General features: G+C 42.0%; 1 protein-coding gene across 3 annotated transcripts; it reads right to left on the reverse strand.

Annotated features, from left to right (window-relative positions):
- Window positions 1-1,815: 1,815 nt before the first annotated feature.
- On the reverse strand, window positions 1,816-19,367 carry LOC123990867 (zinc finger protein 436-like). Of its 3 annotated transcripts, none has more exons than XM_046291809.1 (5): window positions 19,065-19,367; window positions 4,635-4,798; window positions 3,906-4,226; window positions 2,498-3,373; window positions 1,816-2,347 (listed from the first exon to the last, which is right to left on the reverse strand). In XM_046291809.1, exons 3-5 carry the CDS (start codon window positions 4,159-4,161, stop codon window positions 2,301-2,303), a joined length of 1,179 nt encoding a protein of 392 aa, XP_046147765.1. In that variant the 5' UTR covers window positions 4,162-4,226; window positions 4,635-4,798; window positions 19,065-19,367; the 3' UTR covers window positions 1,816-2,300. The 3 variants fall into 3 exon arrangements, with proteins under 3 accessions (XP_046147765.1, XP_046147764.1, XP_046147766.1); XM_046291808.1 differs by adding an exon at window positions 18,656-18,684 and having other exon boundaries at window positions 3,906-4,798; window positions 19,065-19,366; XM_046291810.1 differs by having other exon boundaries at window positions 1,816-3,373; window positions 3,906-4,798; window positions 19,065-19,365.
- Window positions 19,368-21,622: the final 2,255 nt, after the last annotated feature.

The following is a 21,622-nucleotide window of genomic DNA, read 5'->3' on the forward strand; positions in this document are numbered from 1 at the left end:
TGCACTTGTTCACTCCCCCCTCAAAGATTTAGTGCCATTGGATTGGTGTATGCACTGGCTTGAGGGAGCTCCCAACACATTCCCTATGTGCGTTTGTAACCAAGTGGCAGGTGGGAATTTACCACATACCACTGGGGAAAATCATAGATATATCTGTGCTATTGTAGCAACTGGGTGGCGCAGCGGTCGAAGGCACTGCATCTCAGTGCTAGAGGCGTCACTACAGACACCCTGGATCGAAACCAGGTTGTATCACAACTGGCTGTGATTGGGAGTCCCATAGGGCGGTGCACAATTGGCCCAGCGTCGTCTGGGTTTTGCCAGTGTAGGCCCTAAATAAGAATTTGTTCTTGACTGACAGCATGGGCAGTGCAAAACGTGATTTTCCTGTGTTTTATATTTTTTCTACACTATGAGGTTGGAATAATACTGTGAAATTGTGATTATGCCATTTTAGCATAATAGCTGTTTGAAGACAGCCTAAAATATCTGCCTGCTTTGGTGGGATGGAGTTTTGGCCTGCCTGGTGACATCAACAGGTGGTAAATTAGTTAATAGACCAATAAGAAAGAGAGTTCCAAACCTCTACCAATAACAGCTAGTTTTCCCCACCTAGACAGTCCTAGCAACATTCATTGCTTGAGAAATTGCTCTTTGCTAAGAAGTTATTTTTGTTTATAGACAGTAGGGTACTTAATTGCTAACCAGAAATGTAATATTTAGATAAAAACGTCTGCATTGGACCTTTCAATGCAACAACACATTATTTATAAAAAGACATCTACTAATATGGTTTTTGAACACTAATTTGTTAACAAGCATGATAGCTGTACTGTTAGTTTATGGTTTACCCAGCTTGTTGGACATTAGCCAATCAATGTTTCTCAACGAGTTCAAAACATGCGAATGCATCCAACTGGTATTTACGACTGCAAAAGTGGGAAATTCCCACCGCTCAGTTGGTTACAAACACAGCACAACACCAAGGGTGCATTCAGTTTGCTTCAAAGTTTGCTCAGTTGTGTGACGGTTTCTATTGAAAGACACGTTACCCCAAAACAGTGCACACCCATCTTCAACAGCCTTTGAGGTATGTTTACTCCCGTTTGGTGGGTGTGGTTAAGTGTTGCCTGATCAATATTGGTGTGTTCATTGGAAAATCATGCAGCAAACCCTATGGGATCTGCTCTCTGGGCCACCATAGTCACATGCGTTCATTGCAACAAACAAGCAACAAACTACGCACTCATCACTGTGTTAACGCTGGTTTCCTTCAAACAATACATCTGGGAGATTACACGGAGCTCTGAGCTAAAATAACACCCAAATAAACTAACAGACCAACTGATATGTTGTTACAGTGTTGAGCCCGCATGATACTAGACAAGGAAAATGGTCATTGTCTGCGTTCCTTACTTCCATCCCAATGAAGTAATATTACCATATTTTTTTTATTTTACCAGGTAAGTCAGTTAAGAACAAATTCTTATTTTCAATGACTGCCTAGGAACAGTGTGTTAACTGCCTTGTTCAGGGGCAGAACGACAGATTTGTACCTTGTCAGCTCGGGGATTCGATCTTGCAACCTTTCGGGTTACTAGTACAGAGCTCTAACCACTAGGCTATGCTGCGATATGGATTGTGGCAACACGTGATAGACAATTTAAATATCAATATAAAAAAATTAAGCACTTTAGTTAAATTAAGAGAACGACTTCCAAATAGAATACAAGATAATTTTGTAAAAAAATGGCCTACAATACTGTTTCAAATGTGTATCCTACAGTTCAGGAAAATGTTCACCTCTCGATGGAAAAAAATGCCATATTTTATTTAGACAAGTTAAATCATTAATGGATTACATAAATTGGAAACAAATTTATCCTACACCATGATTTTTCCAATCATAAAATGCGTAGGGTAGGCTACACTGCCATAGAGGATTTGCTGTGGAAAACAAGGAAATTAAATACTTTACTTGAGTTGTATGGAATGGATTGTCAAATTGATTAAAATCACCTTGAATCTGCAAAAAAAAACAGGATTCAATTGTTCTGATGATAATACCCAACAGAGGGCAAAATAGTCTTAAAATCAGAACTAAGAGTAAAGCTCAACATCCACTTTAGGGAGAGGTAATGGTGTCCAATAATGGTTGCAATTGAGATAGGTGTGTAGCTGTATAGGTGATTTTAGCGCCAATTACTGGTTTAACTAAAGATCAGCTGGCGATAATCTGGTGGCCATCGATGGTTTGGCTTAAAGTTTTTATGTGCAGTTTCCATTGAATTCAAGGTTGCTCACCGTTCTGTGGTACTGAATGCAAACCAGTCCATTCCTTTTAAATCTGTAAGGAGTGTGCAAGTGAACATTTCAGAGAGAAAATGAAATTGGGACTAAGAGTTGTTTGAACATGACAAAGCATTTAAGGCATCTATAGTTTCAAATGTAGGCTATCAATCCCAATCAGAGACAACCAGTTCAATAATTTACTTACTGAAATGTGCTGTCATTGCGAGTGACGTTGACTCTTTGTGAGTCCTCTGATGTGCTTTTAACGAGGGGGCTGAGGAGTAACTTTTCCCACACTGGGAGCAGGGGTAAGGCTTTTCTAGTTCATGTGTGCCCTGGTGTTGAGTTAATTGTCCCTTTTGGGTGAAACTCTTCCCGCATTGAGAGCATTGGTATGGTTTCTCTCCAGTGTGCATGAGCTGGTGTCTCTTCAGTGCCACCGAAAGAGAGAAATTCTTCCCGCAGAGCAAGCACTGGTACGGTTTCTCCCCGGTGTGTGTGCGCTGGTGTTTCTTTAAAGTCCCCTGGAGGGAGAAACTCCTCCCACAGTCAGAGCAAGTGTAAGGTTTCTCCCCCGTGTGTACGGTCTGATGACGTGTCAAGTGGTGTATATGAGTGAAACTTTTCTCACAGTTGGTGCACTGGAAAGGCTTTTCATTGCTGTGCGTACTCTGGTGTCTTTTTAGGTTGGTAGATGAAGAGAAACTCTTCCCGCAGTCAGAGCACAGGAAAGGCCTCTCACCGGAGTGTGTGAGCTGGTGTTTCTTCAAATTGATTCTCTGAGAGAAACTCTTCCCGCACTCACCGCAACTGAACGGTTTCTCCTGCGTGTGCGTGCGCTGGTGGCTGTTGAAGTGTCCCAATTGTATGAAGCGTTTCCCACATTTGGAGCAGTGGTAAGGTCTCTCTCCGCTGTGCGTCCGCATGTGCTGCTTCAGGTTTCCGGACTCTGAGAATGTTTTGCCACACTGGGAACAGCAGTGAGGTTTCTCCACAGGAGCTCGCCAGTCTAGTTCCTGTATCAAACTTTTTCCACTCTTCGAGCCCCATTTAGTCTCAGTGCTGGGGCTAGGCCTCTCTGCTGTGAGGATGAGAATAATTTTGTAAATAAGTAAAAAATGTAGCATAAAATAATAAATAAAATAACATATTTGCTAGAAGGTGTTATAACAATCGGTGTCAGCTCCCTACCACTTCTCCCTTTTCCAGTTAGCATTTTTAGCAGCTGAAGCAAGTACAGAATCTTTCTAGCAATAAAGTAACTTTTTTCAAATCTAATGCAGACACGTTCTTCAGAAAGGGATGCTGGCCATAATAGGAGTTGGATAGGAGTGTTTGGCATTGACAAATGTTCTGAATGAAATTGGATGGAGCTCTACGGCAATACTGACTCAACAAAATCATGTTAATATAAGGGAACTAAATACAAAAAAAGTCTGCTTCGGGGAATCAACAGCCAAGTTGTGTTTAGAATCATGCTAAACTGTATTTTGAGTGGAACATCCCCCTAAGAACTCAAATGAAGAACGTCATAATGACTTTTTAAACAACACTTCCAGTCCTACTGAAGAGTTGAAATGTCGTTTTTCAAGCCATCGCTTAGGAATACTTACCTCCACCCTCCTCAATTTTCACTGTGATAACCTCGTCCTCTTCTTCTTTCACTGTTGAAACCTCTTCTTCTTCTTTTTTAAATGTGAAAGTCAACACCTCTTCCTTCACTGTGAAAGCTTCATCCTCCTCCTTCACTGTGAATGCCTCCTTGTCCTTCATTGTGAAATCCTCCACCTGCACCTCTTCCTCCTCCTCTTTGACGTAAACATTCAGCCCCAGTGTCCCACTGTAATCATCCATCTTCTCTGAAGCCATACTAAAACCCTGCAGAGGTTATGCCGGTACAGCTGGGCTCAATACCTCGAGGGCTGCCGCAGTGTCTGCTGGGTCATGTTCAGTAGGCACACAATGGAAGACAGTGACCCGAAACAGAGTGAAATGTTGTTTAATAAGCTTGTTTGTGTTTCCTATTTTAAAATGTTTTTCTACAGTATGCGCTAATGAACACGATTCAGGTATTCCTTTTTCCCTTTTAGTCAGTGTCTAATCTAGAACAGGGCCCTGTTCAGCTGCAACATTACCGTATGCTCAGATAGACAAAATGTATTCTGCATAAAACTTTTCTGTCATCTAGAAATGGGAATAGTCTAGAACCTATTCATTCCATTTCTATCTGTAAATTTCAGAATGTTGCACATTAACTAATATAGTACATCACTGGTGTACGTTGGCCTCAAATCAATAACATTGGCTGATCAGTTAAGTGCAATAGAGAAAGGAAAACCCACAGACACTGCAGCTGCCATCAAGGACTGATGTGACACCCGTGCATGGCAGCCTACTCTGTCCATTGTTTGGTTCCAGTCTGGACGTTTCGGCAATGCATCAGACCACTATATAGGTTGCACCAGCAATTAAAACTCCCCCTGATGCACTGGACAGTGGACACCACCTAGGCAGAAGACATAACAGTTGGCATTGTTTATCAGAGTGTAAGCAAAGCAAACAAAGACATTTCAAGATATTGGACACTGTTCTGGCAGTCACTATTTACCACAGCCACAAATGGCTAAACCCCACCTATTTCTACAATTAATATTCAATTGATTTGAAACCTAACCCTAAACTTAGGTGCCAAGCTTAAGGTCTCTGATTCAGTGGGATTGGGTTAAATGCGGAAGACACATTTCGGTTGAATGCATTCAGTTGTGCAACTGACTAGGTATCGCCCTTTCCTTTAACCACACTGCTAAATCAAATTTAAAAAACACACTGCTAACCTTGACTAACCCTAACCTTAAATGAAGACCAAAAGGGTGATTTTCTTTTTGAACTTTTACAATATAATGGCTGTGGTAACTAGTTACAACCCTTTGTTCCCCCTAGTTTAACTTCCAGGCGTGACAAAGCTCACAAGCTAGGCTACATTATCAAGCACTGTTGCAATAACATCAATGTTTTGTTTCACCCTTTCCCTTTTTTCTGTGTTTTTCTGCGTTAAAGTTGTCCAGTTTTCACCCCATACAGTAGGTGGTGGCATGTACCTAAAACCTTTGTTTGTGGACCGCCATAATAGAGCCCCACAGTGGAGTTGTCATAATACCCACAAAACCTAGCGGTCAAAACAGGGAAATGGTTCCAATCGTTTTTCTACCATTCATTTTTTCCATAGGGGATTTTAGAAACACTTAAAATAAGGACTGTTTAGTGTAGGCATACCCTGGCATGATGTTTTGATAACCATGTAAATCTCTCTCAGACAAGGTACTTTTTATCAATATATTTCAGCTCTATTTACTCCAAATTTGAAAATGCTACTTAGCATCAAAGTAGACATCATGCAAGACTACAAATCCCTGCAAGCTCCTGTAAGTCATCTCTGACAACTTTGTTAACAGGTAATTTAAAATTTACGTAAGACAGTTCACAGAATTGTCAATTCAAAGAAAAGTAGCTAATCTATTCATTACTACATTTAGCTAACATTAGATAGTTAATCCAGAGATTCTTACCTTTGTCCTGATTCGGCAGTCTTATCTAGATCATCATGCCATTTGAAGTTGTTTATGATAGCTACATTAGCAGCTAAATATAATTTCCATTTTGGGTGTTAAATACAGCCGAATATGTTAATGAAAGTCAACTGTGTAAATCTCTCTAGGACAAGGTATCCAAACGTCACGCCAGGGTAAGCCTACATGGAACACAGCCCTTATTTTAAGTGTTTCTAAAAACCACTATGGGAAAAATGAATGGCGGAAACTATTGGAAACCATGTTTTACCGCTAGGTTTTATGGGTATTATGACTCATACTGTGGTACTCTATACTATAGAAGACAGTGATTCTAAGAACTAGAACACAAAAGTTGAAACAATGTTGGACGGAATGGAAGACCTAGTTATTCATTTTATTTTTAACAGAAAAGTAGTTTGATTTAGTTTTGTTTATTTATTTAGGTAGTTTGTATGAATACATGAACCCACATTGGTTCAGTTTTTTGGGAATCCTGTTTCCATCCCGGACAGAAGGTGCAGGCATGCACACTAAAGTGTGAACGCTAATATACCATAACAGAAGAAGCAGCTAGCTAGCTACAACGAGAGGATGAGAAGGATAAAAGGTTTCCGGAGTGGAGGAATATGGTCATATTCAAAATACAAGAACCATTTGCTATTTCAGCAGATGAAGGAGCGGAAAGAGCGTGGAGAAGGAAAGATGCCGAGTGTAGAGGGAAGCGGTGTGGTGAAAAAGATTGGCGTCAAAGTACAAAAAAGGGGGAAAAAAAACATGCTTTCGGTAGCTTAGAAAACAAACCTGATGAGAGTGAGGAGGAATTACCTGCGGTGGCATATACGGGGAAGACCGCCGAGTTCAAGCCTCATCAGGATAATGACTAGGATGATTCTGATGCTGGCTCAGTGGGAGTGAGATTTTTTGAGAGAATGGATCCTTGCCTTCTGGCTGATCCATGGGGTGTCAGGGTGGGTGGAGAAGAGGTTGGGGAATGTTGAAATCGGTGAAAGTAACTCGAAGTAGACTTGTGATTATTATTATTATTTTTGTTATTATATTTTTTTCTACCCCTTTTTCGTGGTACCAATTGGTAGTTACAGTCTTGTCTCATCGCTGCAACTCCCGTACGGACTCGGGAGAGGCGAATGTCGAGAGCCATGCGTCCTCCGAAAAACAACACAACCAGGCCACACAGCTTGTTGAAACAATGCATACTTAAACCGGAAGCCAGCCGCACCAATGTGTTGGAGGTAACACAGTACACCTGGCGACCGTGTCAGCGTGCACTGCGCCAGGCCAGCCATAGGAGTTACTAGTGCGTGATGGGACAAGGACATCCCTGCTGGCCAAACCCCCCCTGAACCCAGATGACGCTGGGCCAATTGTGCACCACACCATGACTCAAACCCAGAATCTCGTGTCATAGCTAGCACTGCGATGCAGTGCCTTAGACCACTACGCCACTCGGGAGGCCGACTTGTGATTATTTTTTGTGTGTCTTCCATCCAGAGGGAGCGGGCGCTCCACACCACATGCCTCGGAACAAGACTGGTGACATGCTTTGCTCTCCGGAACAGGGCGGCGTTGAAAGAAATGATAACTGGAGTGGCGTTAAATGTTGAGGAGGACCAGCTGACGATTGTACTGATAAGTAGGACACGTGACATCCCGACAACTTTGAGAAAGAAATACTATGTCGAAGGTGCCATGAGATGGCTATGCATATTCATGACGAGGCTAGTAGCATAGCATCTTTCCATTGAACACAGGCGGTTGATGTCAACACCCCTCATCGAATATTCAAAAAAGTATTAAAATAATGAAATGTATCCACCAATCCAAAGAGGAAGAGGCGGGAGCTTGACAAGCCCACCATTCCGCTTTGTGGACAACAAATCCAATTGTTAGAGTGGAGACATACAGTACCAGTCAAAAGTTTGGACACACGTACTCAATCTTTATTTTTACTATTTTCTACATCGTAGAATAGTGAAGATATCAAAATGATGAAATAACATATGCAATCATGTTGTAACCGAAACAAAACAAAAAGTGTTAAACAAATCCAAATATATTTTATAAATGTACATTCTTCAAAGTTGCCACCCTTGATGACAGCTTTGCACATTCTTGGCATTCTCTCAACCAGATTCACCAGGATTATGCTTCGAACAGTCTTGAAGGAGTTCCCACATATGCTGAGCACTTGTTGGCTGCTTTTCCTTCACTCTGTGGTCCAACTCATTTCAAACCATCTCAATTGGGTTGAGGTCAGGTGATTGTCATCTGATGCAGCACTCCATCACTCCTTCTTGGTCAAATAGCCCTTACACATCCTGGAGGTGTGTTGGGTCATTGTCCTGTTGAAAAACAAATGATAGTCCTACTAAGCAAAAACCAGATGGGATGGCGTATCGCTGCAGAATGATGTGGAAGTCATGCTGGTTTTATGTGCCTTGAATTCTAAATAGAGTCACTGACAGTGTCACCAGCAAAGCACCCCCACACCACCTCCTCCATGCTTCATGGTGGGAACCACACGTACAGTGGGGCAAAAAGTATTTAGTCAGCCACCAATTGTGCAAGTTCTCCCACTTAAAATGATGAGAGAGGCCTGTAATTTTCATCATAAGTACACTTTGACTATGACAGACAAAATGAGAAAACAAAATCCAGAAAATCACATTGTAGGATTTTTTATGAATTTATTTGCAAATTATGGTGGAAAATAAGTTTTTGGTCAATAACAAAAGTTTATCTCAATACTTTGTTATATACACTATTGGGGCAATGACAGAGGTCAAATGTTTTCTGTAAGTCTTCACAAGGTTTTCACACACTGTTGCTGGTATTTTGGCCCATTCCTCCATGCAGATCTCCTCCAGAGCAGTGATTTTTTGGGGCTGTTGCTGGGCAACATGGACTTTCAACTCCCTCCAAAGATTTTCTATGGGGTTAAGATCTGGAGACTGGCTAGGCCACTCCAGGACCTTGAAATGCTTCTTACGAAGCCATTCCTTCATTGCCCGGGCGGTGTGTTTGGGATCATTGTCATGCTGAAAGACCCAGCCACGTTTCATCTTCAATGCCCTTGCTGATGGAAGGAGGTTTTCACTCAAAATCTCATGATACATGGCCCCATTCATTCTTTCCTTTACACGGATCAGTCGTCCTGGTCCCTTTGCAGAAAAACAGCCCCAAAGAATGATGTTTCCACCCCCATGCTTCACAGTAGGTATGGTGTTCTTTGGATGGAACTCAGCATTCTTTTTACCAAAAAGTTATATTTTGGTTTCATCTGACCATATGACATTCTCCCAATCTTCTTCTGGATCATCCAAATGCTCTCTAGCAAACTTCAGACGGGCCTGGACATGTACTGGCTTAAGCAGAGGGACACGTCTGGCACTGCAGGATTTGAGTCCCTGGTGGCATAGTGTGTTACTGATGGTAGGCGTTGTTACTTTGGTCCCAGCTGTCTGCAGGTCATTCACTAGGTCCCCCCGTGTGTTTCTGGGATTTTTGCTCACCGTTCTTGTGATGATTTTGACCCCACGGGGTGAGATCTTGCGTGGAGCCCCAGATCGAGGGAGATTATCAGTGGTCTTGTATGTCTTCCATTTTCTAATAATTGCTCCCACAGTTGATTTCTTCAAACCAAGCTGCTTACTTATTGCAGATTCAGTCTTCCCAGCCTGGTGCAGGTCTACAATTTTGTTTCTGGTGTCCTTTGACAGCGCTTTGGTCTTGGCCATAGTGGAGTTTGGAGTGTGACTGTTTGAGGTTGTGGACAAGTGTCTTTTATACTGATAACAAGTTCAAACAGGTTCCATTAATACAGGTAACAAGTGGAGGACACTTGTGGAGGACCTTCTTAAAGAAGGTCTGTGAGAGCCAGAAATCTTTCTTGTTTGTAGGTGACCAAATACTTATTTTCAACCATAATTTGCAAATAAATTCATAAAAAAATCATACAACGTGATTTTCTGGATTTTTTTTTCTCATTTTGTCTGAAATAGCTGAAGTGTACCTATGATGACAATTACAGGCCTCTCATCTTTTTAAGTGGGAGAACTTGCACAATTGGTGGCTGACTAAATACTTTAGTATATAAAGAATATATACTTTTGTGTATTGATTTTAAGAAAGGCATTGGTGTTTATGGTTAGGTACAGTCATACAAACGATTCTGCTTTTTTCGCAAATGCGCTTTTGTTAAATCATCCCCGTGTTGCATCGATTATATGCAACGCAGGACACATTAGATAAACTAGTAATATCATCAACCATGTGTAGTTAACTAGTGATTATGATTGATTGATTGTTTTTTATAAGATAAGCTTAATGCTAGCTAGAAACTTACCTTGGCTTCTACTGCATTCGCGTAACAGGCAGGCTCCTTGTGGAGTGCAATGAGAGGCAGGTGGTTAGAGCGTTGGACTAGTTAACTGTAAGGTTGCAAGATTGAATCCCCAGGGCTGACAAGGTAAAAATCTGTCGTTCTGCCCCTGAACAAGGCAGTTAACCCACCCGTTCCTAGGCCGTCATTGAAAATAAGAATGTGTTCTTAACTGACTTGCCTAGTTAAATAAAGGAGTATAAAAATAAATAGGCAAAAATCGGTGTCCAACAATAACGATTTCCGATTGTTAAGAAAACATGAAATCGGCCCTAATTAATCGGCCATTCCGATTAATCGGTCGACCTCTAGTCCAAAGGACAGATTTCCACAAGTCTAAAGTCCATTGCTTGTGTTTCTTGGCCCAAGCAAGTCTCTTCTTATTATTGGTGCCCTTTGGTAGTGGTTTCTTTGCAGCAAAACGACCAGGAAGGCCTGATTCATGCAGTTTCCTCTGAGACGTGTATGTTACTTGAACTCTGAAGCATTTATTTGGGCAACAATTTCTGAGGCTGGTAACTCTAATGAACTTGTTCTCTGCAGAAGAGGTAACTCTGGGTCTTCCTTTCCTGTGGCGGTCCTCATGAGAACCAGTTTCATCATAGCCCTTGATGGTTTTTGCGACTGCACTAGAAGAAACTTTCAACGTTCTTGACATTTTCCGGATTGACTGACCTTTATGTCTAAAAGTAATGATAACTGTTGTTTCTTTGCTTATTTGAGCTGTTCTTGCAAAAATATGGACTTGGTCTTTTATCAAATAAGGTTATCTTCTGTACACCACCCCTACCTTGTCACAATACAACTGATTGGCTCAAGAAATTCCACAAATTACAAGGCACACCTGTTTCCACCACCCACACATGCAATGACATCTCCTGGTTTCAATGATGTTTCTAGAGACAATCTCTCTTCATCACTCAATACCTAGGTTTACCTCCACTGTATTCACATCCTACCATACCTTTGTCTGTACATTATACCTTGATGCTATTTTATCGCCCCCAGAAACCTCCTTTTACTCTCTGTTCCAGACGTTATAGACGACCAATTCTTATTGCTTTTAGCCGTACCCTTATTCTTCTCCTCCTATGTTCCTCTGGCGATGTAGAGGTGAATCCAGGCCCTGCAATGCCTAGCTCCACTCCTATTCCCCAGGCGCTCTCTTTTGATGACTTCTGTAACCGTAATAGCCTTGGTTTCATGCATATTAACATTAGAAGCCTCCTCCCTAAATTTGTTCTATTCACTGCTTTAGCACACTCTGCCAACCCGGATGTTCTAGCTGTGTCTGAATCCTGGCTTAGGAAGACCACCAAAAATTCTGAAATTTTAATTCCAAATTACAACATTTTCAGACAAGATAGAACTGCCAAAGGGGGCGGTGTTGCAATCTACTGCAAAGATAGCCTGCAGAGTTCTGTCCTACTATCCAGGTCTGTACCCAAACAATTTGAACTTCTACTTCTAAAAATCCACCTCTCTAAAAACAAGTCTCTCACCGTTGCCGCCTGCTATAGACCACCCTCTGCCCCCAGCTGTGCTCTGGACACCATATGTGAACTGATTGCCCCCATCTATCTTCAGAGCTCGTGCTGCTAGGCGACCTAAACTGGAACATGCTTAACACCCCAGCCATCCTACAATCTAAACTTGATGCCCTCAATCTCACTCAAATTATCAATGAACCTACCAGGTACCCCCAAAGCCTTAAACACGGGCACCCTCATAGATATCATCCTAACCAACTTCCCCTCCAAATACACCTCTGCTGTCTTCAACCAAGATCTCAGCGATCACTGCCTCATTGCCTGCATCCGTAATGGGTCAGCGGTCAAACGACCTCCACTCATCACTGTAAAACGCTCCCTGAAACACTTCAGCGAGCAGGCCTTTCTAATCGACCTGGCCGGGGTATCCTGGAAGGATATTGATCTCATCCCATCAGTAGAGGATGCCTGGATATTTTTTTAAATGCCTTCCTAACCATCTTAAATAAACATGCCCCATTCAAGAAATTTAGAACCAGGAACAGATATAGCCCTTGGTTCTCCCCAGACCTGACTGCCCTTAACCAACACAAAAACATCCTATGGCGTTCTGCATTAGCATCGAACAGCCCCCGTGATATGCAGCTATTCAGGGAAGCTAGAAACCGTTATACACAGGCAGTTAGAAAAGCCAAGGCTAGCTTTTTCAAGCAGAAATTTGCTTCCTGCAACACTAACTCAAAAAGTTCTGGGACACTGTAAAGTCCATGGAGAATAAGAACACCTCCTCCCAGCTGCCCACTGCACTGAAGATAGGATACACTGTCACCACTGATAAATCCACCATAATTGAGAATTTCAATAAGCATTTTTCTACGGCTGGCCATGCTTTCCACCTGGCTACTCCTACCCCGGTCAACAGCACTGCACCCCCAACAGCAACTCGCCCAAGCCTTCCCCATTTCTCCTTCTCCCAAATCCATTCTGCTGATGTTCTGAAAGAGCTGAAAAATCTGGACCCCTACAAATCAGCCGGGCTAGACAATCTGGACCCTTTCTTTCTAAAATTATCTGCCGAAATTGTTGCCACCCCTATTACTAGCCTGTTCAACCTCTCTTTCGTGTCGTCTGAGATTCCCAAAGATTGGAAAGCAGCTGCGGTCATCCCCCTCTTCAAAGGGGAGACACTCTTGACCCAAACTGCTACAGACCTATATCTATCCTACCATGCCTTTCTAAGGTCTTCGAAAGCCAAGTCAACAAACAGATTACCGACCATTTCGAATCTAACCATACCTTCTCTGCTATGCAATCTGGTTTCAGAGCTGGTCATGGGTGCACCTCAGCCACGCTCAAGGTCCTAAACGATATCTTAACCGCCATCGATAAGAAACATTACTGTGCAGCCGTATTCATTGATCTGGCCAAGGCTTTCGATTCTGTCAACCACCACATCCTCATCGGCAGACTCGACAGCCTTGGTTTCTCAAATGATTGCCTCGCCTGGTTCACCAACTATTTCTCTGATAGAGTTCAGTGTGTCAAATCGGAGGGTCTGCTGTCCGGACCTCTGGCAGTCTCTATGGGGGTGCCACAGGGTTCAATTCTTGGACCGACTCTCTTCTCTGTATACATCAATGAGGTCGCTCTTGCTGCTGGTGAGTCCCTGATCCACCTCTACGCAGACGACACCATTCTGTATACTTCCGGCCCTTCTTTGGACACTGTGTTAACAACCCTCCAGGCAAGCTTCAATGCCATACAACTCTCCTTCCGTGGCCTCCAATTGCTCTTAAATACAAGTAAAACTAAATCCATGCTCTTCAACCGATCGCTACCTGCACCTACCCGCCTGTCCAACATCACTACTCTGGACGGCTCTGACTTAGAATACGTGGACAACTACAAATACTTAGGTGTCTGGTTAGACTGTAAACTCTCCTTCCAGACCCATATCAAACATCTCCAATCCAAAGTTAGATCTAGAATTGGCTTCCTATTTCGCAACAAAGCATCCTTCACTCATGCTGCCAAACATACCCTTGTAAAACTGACCATCCTACCAATCCTCGACTTTGGCGATGTCATTTACAAAATAGCCTCTAAATGGCAATACCCTACTCAACAAATTGGATGCAGTCTATCACAGTGCAATCCGTTTTGTCACCAAAGCCCCATATACTACCCACCATTGCGACCTGTATGCTCTCGTTGGCTGGCCCTCGCTTCATACTCATCGCCAAACCCACTGGCTCCATGTCATCTACAAGACCCTGCTAGGTAAAGTCCCCCCTTATCTCAGCTCGCTGGTCACCATAGCATCTCCCACCTGTAGCACACGCTCCAGCAGGTATATCTCTCTGGTCACCCCCAAAACCAATTCTTTCTTTGGCCGCCTCTCCTTCCAGTTCTCTGCTGCCAGTGACTGGAACGAACTGCAAAAATCTCTGAAACTGGAAACACTTATCTCCCTCACTAGCTTTAAGCACCAACTGTCAGAGCATCTTACAGATTACTGCACCTGTACATAGCCCACCTATAATTTAGCCCAAACAACTACCTCTTTCCCAACTGTATTTAATTAATTTATTTATTTTGCTCCTTTGCACCCCATTATTTTTATGTCTACTTTGCACATTATTCCATTGCAAAACTACCATTCCAGTGTTTTACTTGCTATATTGTATTTACTTTGCCACCATGGCCTTTTTTGCTTTTACCTCCCTTCTCACCTCATTTGCTCACATTGTATATAGACTTGTTTATACTGTATTATTGACTGTATGTTTGTTTTACTCCATGTGTAAACTCTGTGTCGTTGTATCTGTCGAACTGCTTTGCTTTATCTTGGCCAGGTCGCAATTGTAAATGAGAACTTGTTCTCAACTTGCCTACCTGGTTAAATAAAGGTGAAAAAAAAAAAAAAAAAAAAAAAATTGAAATGTATTCCAGGTGAATACCTAATGAAGCTGGTTGAGAGAATGCCAAGAGTGTGCAAAGCTGTCAAGGAAATGAGGTGGCTACTTTGAAGAATCTCAAATATAAATATATTTTGATTTGATTTACACTTTTTTGGTTACTACATGATTCCAGTGTGTTTTTTCATAGTGTTGAAGTCTTCACGATTCCTCTACAATGTAGAAAATAGTAAAAATAAAGAAAAACCCTTGAATGAGTAGGTGTGTCCAAACTTTTGACTGGTACTGTAGGTATCTCATCATTACCTCCAAATCTCTGATGAGCTTGAATTTGGCAGGTCGTGTAATGGTGGAAGGGGATGCAATGTTTGATTCTGTTGGCGCGAGTTAAGTTGGTAAGAATAACTGAACGATGTTAATAAATAAGAATGAAGCTAAAAAATCTGAAGTTAGAATTGAATTGCAGTTTCTGGTTGGAGTACGTTTCATGAATAAGGATTTTTATTTGGGAGACTCGTTTGCAGTTACGAAGAGAGTGAAGGAAGAATTGTGAAAGGTGGAGTTGGTCAGATTGACCAGGAGTAGTATGTTGGTGTTTCATGTGTATTGAATAAGCAAAAGGAGAAAGCTCTGTGGCTCTATAAACTTTCATTGTACAAAGTGGAGAGTTATGATTTTTAGAGTAAGGCACCGAAGAAAGGTGTCATATCTGGTGTCTCACTGGATCGAAGCTTCATGTTTTAGGGACAACATGCCGGGAATAGTTGGGGCACGTTGATTAACACTTACTGTGAATGGAAAGGAGGAAAGGCTTTCTGTACTGTATATGAAGTTGTATACGTACAAAAGCCAATACAATATAATTTTTCAAGTAAGGCCATGTGTCAAGTATTTGCAGACGGAATATCAGTTTGAGTCTGAGGATGCACGATGCTGCAATTGTGATGGGAATCATGTTCCAGAGAAGGAGGTCAAAGTAGTAAGGATCAAGGCTGTCGAGTAGGTCTATGCGGAGGCAGTGAAAATTGTTGAAGGAGAGAGTAGACGTGAAAGAGGCGTGGAGAAGTCAGAGATAGCCAGACTTGTAAATGGGCTAAGGAACAGAAGTTGTGTTTATGAGAAACGCCATCAGTGTGTGCTCTGCAAGCAATGTAGAGGATGAAGGCGCGGCAAGAGCGAGGTGAACGGATAGACATGGTTATGGACAGTGAGGAAGGAGAGCAGAGTGTAGTGGGAAGATGTGTGTTGAGGAAGAATAGTGTCAGACATGATAAAGAAGAATCTGGACCCGTAGGAGTGGAATTTTGGGAGGAAGTGGATCACTTGCCTTTTGGCAGATCCATTTGTGGTTTCATGGTGGGTGAGAAAGGATTTGGGTGAAGTTGAATCCGTGAAGGTAACCTGCAGTGGACTTGTGATATTTGTTTGTGTTTCTTCTGACTAGAGGGCGAAGGCACTCCGTGTCACACAACTTGGGTCTAGATCTGTTTCTTGCTTTGCTCTTAGGAACAGGGCACCATTGAAAGGAGTGATTTATGGGGTAGCGTCATGTGTGGAGGTGGTACAATTGAAGTTGAAAATTCTTGTTGTTTGTGATGCCCATTGTTTGGTCGACGCAGACCCGGTGGGGAGCATGGTGAAACAGTCATTGTCAGTCCTTTTGAGTTGAGTCTCTACCAGACAAAGTCATATTAGGATATGTCAGTTATACTGTTAGAGCTTTTGTGACGAATCCACTGAGGTGTTTCAGGTGTAACGTTTATGGCAGCAGTGTGTAGGAGGGAGATGTGGGAAGTGTGCTGGAGGGCATGGGACAGACGATTGTGTAGTTTAGGTGGATAAAGTTGCGTCAATTATAGGGGTGCTCATGTTGCTGGGGATTGGAAGTGTCCGGTGCAAGACAGGCAGATTTATGTGGACAGAGTCAAAGTAGTGCAGAGGGTGTCGCATGCAGAGGTTGGATCAATGGTGAGGGATCCTGAGAGGACCCCTGTGAGTAGTAGATCTGTGCCTGTACAGAGGGATAGGGTAAGGAGTGAGTTATGCTTCAGTAAGCTTGGCTTCTTAGATGTCATAGCAATGGTTAGCAACTGTAGCGCAGAAATGGAGCGTAAATCACAGAAAATTTATGTGGTGGCAGCTGCAGAGAAGTATTTGGGTATTTGAGATTTGACTTCAGAAGTGTTACGGGGTGTGTTGAGGGGTGGTGTCCCATCCTCACAGGCTGTTGGCATGGGCAGGAGCAGATAGGGTCAAAGTAGTGGAATGGGGTAGTGGGTTTTTAATCAGCGTAGGTGGCAACTGCAGAGAAGTACCTGGGTGTATGAGATTTTACTGCAGAAGAGTTAATGTGGTAAACGTGGTATGTGGTAAATAGTGGTAAACACACTACATGACCAAAAATAGGTGGACACCTGCTCGTCAAACATCTCATTCCAAAATCATGGGCATTAATATGGAGTTGGTCCCCCCCTTTTCTACTATAACAGCCTCTACTCTTCTGGGAAGGCGTTCCACTAGATGTTGGAACATTGCTGCGGGGACTTCCAATCTGTCACAAGACCATTAGTGAGGTCGGGCACTAATGTTGGGCAATTAGGCCTGGCTGAGGTCAGGGCTCTGTGAAGGCCAGTCAAGTTCTTCCACACCAATCTCGATAAACCATTTCTGTACGGACCTCGCTTTGTCGTTTTGAAACAGGAAGGGGCCTTCCCCAAACTGTTGCCACAAAGTTGGAAGCACAGAATCGTCTAGAATGTCATTGTATGCTGTACTATTAAGATTTCCCTTCACTAGAACTAAAGGGCCTAGCCCAAACAATGAAGAACAGCCCCAGACCATTATTCCTTCTCCGCCAAACTTTACAGTTGTCACTATGCATTCAGGCCGGTAGTGTTCTCTTGGCATCTGCCAAACCCAGATTCGTCTGTCGAACTGCCAGATGGTGAAGCGTGATTAATTTACTCCAGAGAAAGCATTTCCACTGCTCCAGAGTCAAATGGCTGCGGCAGGGTAGCCTAGTGGTTAGAGCATTGGACTAGTAACCGAAAGGTTGCAAAGGTTGCAAGTTCAAATCCCCGAGCTGACAAGGTACAAAATCTGTCGTTCTGCCCCTGAACAGGCAGTTAACCCACTGTTCCTAGGCCGTAATTGAAAATAAGAATTTGTTCTTAACTGACTTGCCTAGTAAAATAAAAGTAAAAAAAAAAAAAAAAAATCCAGTTGATGTTTGGCATGGCGAATGGCGATTTTAGGCTTGTGTGCTGCTGCTCGGCCATGGAAACCCATTTCATGAAGCTCCCGGTGAACAGTTATTGTGCTGACATTGCTTCCAGAGGCACTTTGGAACTCAGTAGCGAGTGCTACAACAGAGGACAGATTTTTATGCACCATGCGCTTCAACACTTGGTGGTCACGTTCAGTGCGCTTGTGTGGCCTACCACTTCGCGGCTGAGCCGTTGTTGCACCTAGACGTTTCCACTCCACAATAACAACAGTTACAGCTGAACGAGGCAGCTCTAGCAGGGCAGAAATTTGATGAACTGACTTGTTGGAAAGGTGGGATCCCATGACGATGCCACGTTGAAAGTCACTGAACTCTTCAGTAAGGCCATTCTACTGACAATGTTTGTCTATGGAGAGTGCATGGCTGTGTGCTCGATTTTATACACCTGTCAGCAACGGTGTGGCTGAAATAGCCAAATCCACTAATTTGAAAGGGTGACCACATACTTTTGTATATATAGTGTAGGTGTTAAGATTAGTTGGTGGTGCATTTTTTTCTTCTCCTTTTAGGAACAGGAATAATGAAGAGATGTTCATGTAGGCAGGCCGTAACTGGCCTCACACTTCAGTACAATAGGTGGCAGTGTATGCACTATGAAGATGGATACGATCCACCAACCCAATCCCAAAGAAGAAGAAAAAACAGCAAATATAATACTTGGCCTATGCAGTGGTAGTGGAGGGTAAAAACACTTTACTCACCTTTTTATTTTGCGCTACAGTTTACACACCTTTTGCGGAAAAATGCATTAAAAGTTCAGCAAGTGTTACTGTTTCACCGCGACCGACAAATCAGAGAGTTTACCACCTATTAGTTATTTACCACTACACTACATCGGGCCTATATTGATTTCCAAAACGAATACAACATCGATATCAAGCTAACAAATCTAACGTTAGCTAGTTAATTGGCTAAATTACTCGTCTAGCAAGGACATAATCAGATAGTTTACTATCCAACTTAACCGCATTTACCATTGAGTTAGCTAGCAACAGTTCATGTTTCTAGCTAGCTAACATTAGCAAGCTAGCCAAGTAACGTTAGCTAGCTTGCTAAATTGTTAACGTTACACAAGTAAAACTACTCACAAATGAAGGAAACGTTACTTACTTGAGCAAACAAACTTTGCATTCCAATCTACTACATGAACAGATAACTAAAAATGCTCACATATCTACTGAATGGGTGTCGCTAATATAAAGAATAGTGAGGAGGAGCTCCGCGGAACCTTAGTGTCCGGAAGTAATTTAGCCATTCATTGTTGTCATTGCGATTTGTGCAGTTGCTATTTTCTCGAGTTTTCTCGTGCCAATTAAATCGTTACATTCCTGGATTACGCATTATATGAATAAAGGCCGATTTAATGAACAAATAAGAGAGTCAGTTGAAAAAAGGTTAAGGATACATGACTGTGTACATATATGGTTGTGTTGGGAAAATCCCTAAATATGCCATCGAGCCAAGCGGGGAGAGGCTGCCCGTTGCCCCAGATACAAGACGAGTCAGATAAATTCAGCCAGTGCTTAGGAGGTTCCAGAACAAAAAGTGTGCACGCACGAGAGAAAAATAATAAACTCAACAACAAAGCATTGTATGCATGTCATCGCATTTGAGCCTGTGTATACTATGTGATTTTAACAGAAGTACCGTGAATTTTGGTAAATCTTGTTCATCCAAAACATATTTTGTTTTGGGGGATATTTTACTAATCCGGTACAGTGGGTGGCGGCAATACACCGAGAGTAGTCTGCCAATAAACCCCCAAAATATATAAGAAATAGTTTATTGTACGTGCATATTGCAGTAGGGCGTAACAGAAGTTGTACACATGGGAAAACCTTTTTAGTAGCCTTCGATCAGGGAGAAATGTGGCCTATATTATACAGTGATGCTTCATTTTACATGACTGGAGACTTTGGCAGAATCTTTAATATTGCACAAATGATTGAAATAACAGGCTACTCTGAGACTGACAAACTGAGAATCTGAGATCTCGTCTTGAATGTCGTCAGCATGCTGTTCACTTAAAGATTTGCCGCTCGTTCCCAACTGTAGGCTATGCAATCCACAGCTAGGCAATTTTTCATTTTTTTAAGCTAATGATCCTCTGTGGCTAAATTATAGGCCTTCTCATGGTGTAGTAGGCTATTCTGAATTGTTACATTTCTTTCTGAACAGTCAGCAGTAATTATATAACTGGCAAATGTATTCAATTTATCAGGGGTGCTGCAGCTCCTCCAGAACCTAAAATAATGCTAATTTTTTATCATTCTCTTATTTGTTTAAAATGCACTGGTAAACATTCGATTCATGGTGATGTACATATCTTACAGTCTTGTACCCTTAAACCTTTTAAAACTGACTATAGTATTTGTTGATTAAATTTGACTTTATTTATATAATAAGTAATCCAGTAATGTCACGAGTTAATTGACACATGAATACTCTAGAAAATAGCAACTCTACAGATCCAATTAATACAATGAATATCTAAATTACTTCCACTCCTCAGCACTCTATTTCCAAATGTTCGGTGGTGATAAAAACGTCTTTATATTGAAGGAGTGTCTTTGATTCCACGGCCTGCACATGCGTAGTTCGGCCCGAGACGCCCGTTAGACGCGAAGACTTGTTCATGTGCATGAGTTTAGCTAGCCAACATCGCTTACAAGTGTGATTGGGGATTTCGATTGGAGAAGCAGTTTTAGCCAACTTCATACTGTACGGTCTTTGGTGGTACCTTCACCTATTGCGTTTTCATACCGGTCTTTTATACTGGATAGCTAGTAGCCAATAGCTAGCTTTTGGGAAAGAAAATTCCACAGGCTTTTGGAACGAAATAACAGTTTAATAGTATTGTTTTTATATAACAAAAATGTGTCAGTTTGTTACTTTCATGAGGTTGGAGTGATAATATGTTCAACAGCTTAAGCCATTGGCTCGAACCTAGATTGTGCCTTTAGATTTCGAGAAAATTAACATCTAAAGAAAAGTGGTTGATTTCTAAAACCCCAAACCCCGCCCTGATTGCTGCAGTCCTAACACTTTATGTTTGCTCCTCAGCCCTCTTCCTAACCACTTTCTCTCCCGGGAAACCCAGTCAAAACCGGATGCAGTTTGATTTGTACATTTATTTGGTTATTAACAACAAATCAATACATAAAGCACACGAGGGAACACAAGCATACATAGATGACAAACTATGGACAATCGAGCTAGGGGGTACAATATCACATTACAATTACACAAGGACCTTAATTAAGGGACATACATATACTTACAATTCTAACAGCTTTTTTGTTAGTAGAGTACTTAACTGTCTTAAAATACAGTTCAATTTCTTTTTGTAGGGTAAGATAATGTGTTTTTTTGTTTGTAAATGTACATTTATGTATATGAAATTTGGCCAAAAGAATAATGCAATTAATTACATAAAAATGTTTCAGCTTATTTCTATCATATGTAAAGAATCCAAGCAGTACATCTCTCCACAATAGTGTAAAATCTTCATAAATGTGTTCAATTATAAATCTACTGATGTCACAGTTTTCTTACATGAATACAATGCCAAAAAAGATGCAACACTGTTTCTGGGCAGTCATTACAAAAGAAGCCATTTGAGGTGATGTTTTCCTTAAACTTCTTCATTTAGTGGTTGTCAGGATAAT

This window comes from Oncorhynchus gorbuscha, linkage group LG12 (genome assembly GCF_021184085.1).
Source record: "Oncorhynchus gorbuscha isolate QuinsamMale2020 ecotype Even-year linkage group LG12, OgorEven_v1.0, whole genome shotgun sequence".
Taxonomy (NCBI): domain Eukaryota; kingdom Metazoa; phylum Chordata; class Actinopteri; order Salmoniformes; family Salmonidae; genus Oncorhynchus; species Oncorhynchus gorbuscha.

Bases quoted from the DNA above. Each gene is read 5' to 3' on its own strand.
- LOC123990867 (XM_046291809.1), bottom strand. From the start codon at position 4,161: ATGGCTTCAGAGAAGATGGATGATTACAGTGGGACACTGGGGCTGAAT. The intron at 3,374-3,905 runs GTAAGTATTCCT...TCATCCTCACAG, and splicing joins GAAAATTGAGGAGGGTGGAG to CAGAGAGGCCTAGCCCCAGC. The intron at 2,348-2,497 runs GTAAGTAAATTA...CACTCCTTACAG, and splicing joins CGCAATGACAGCACATTTCA to ATTTAAAAGGAATGGACTGG.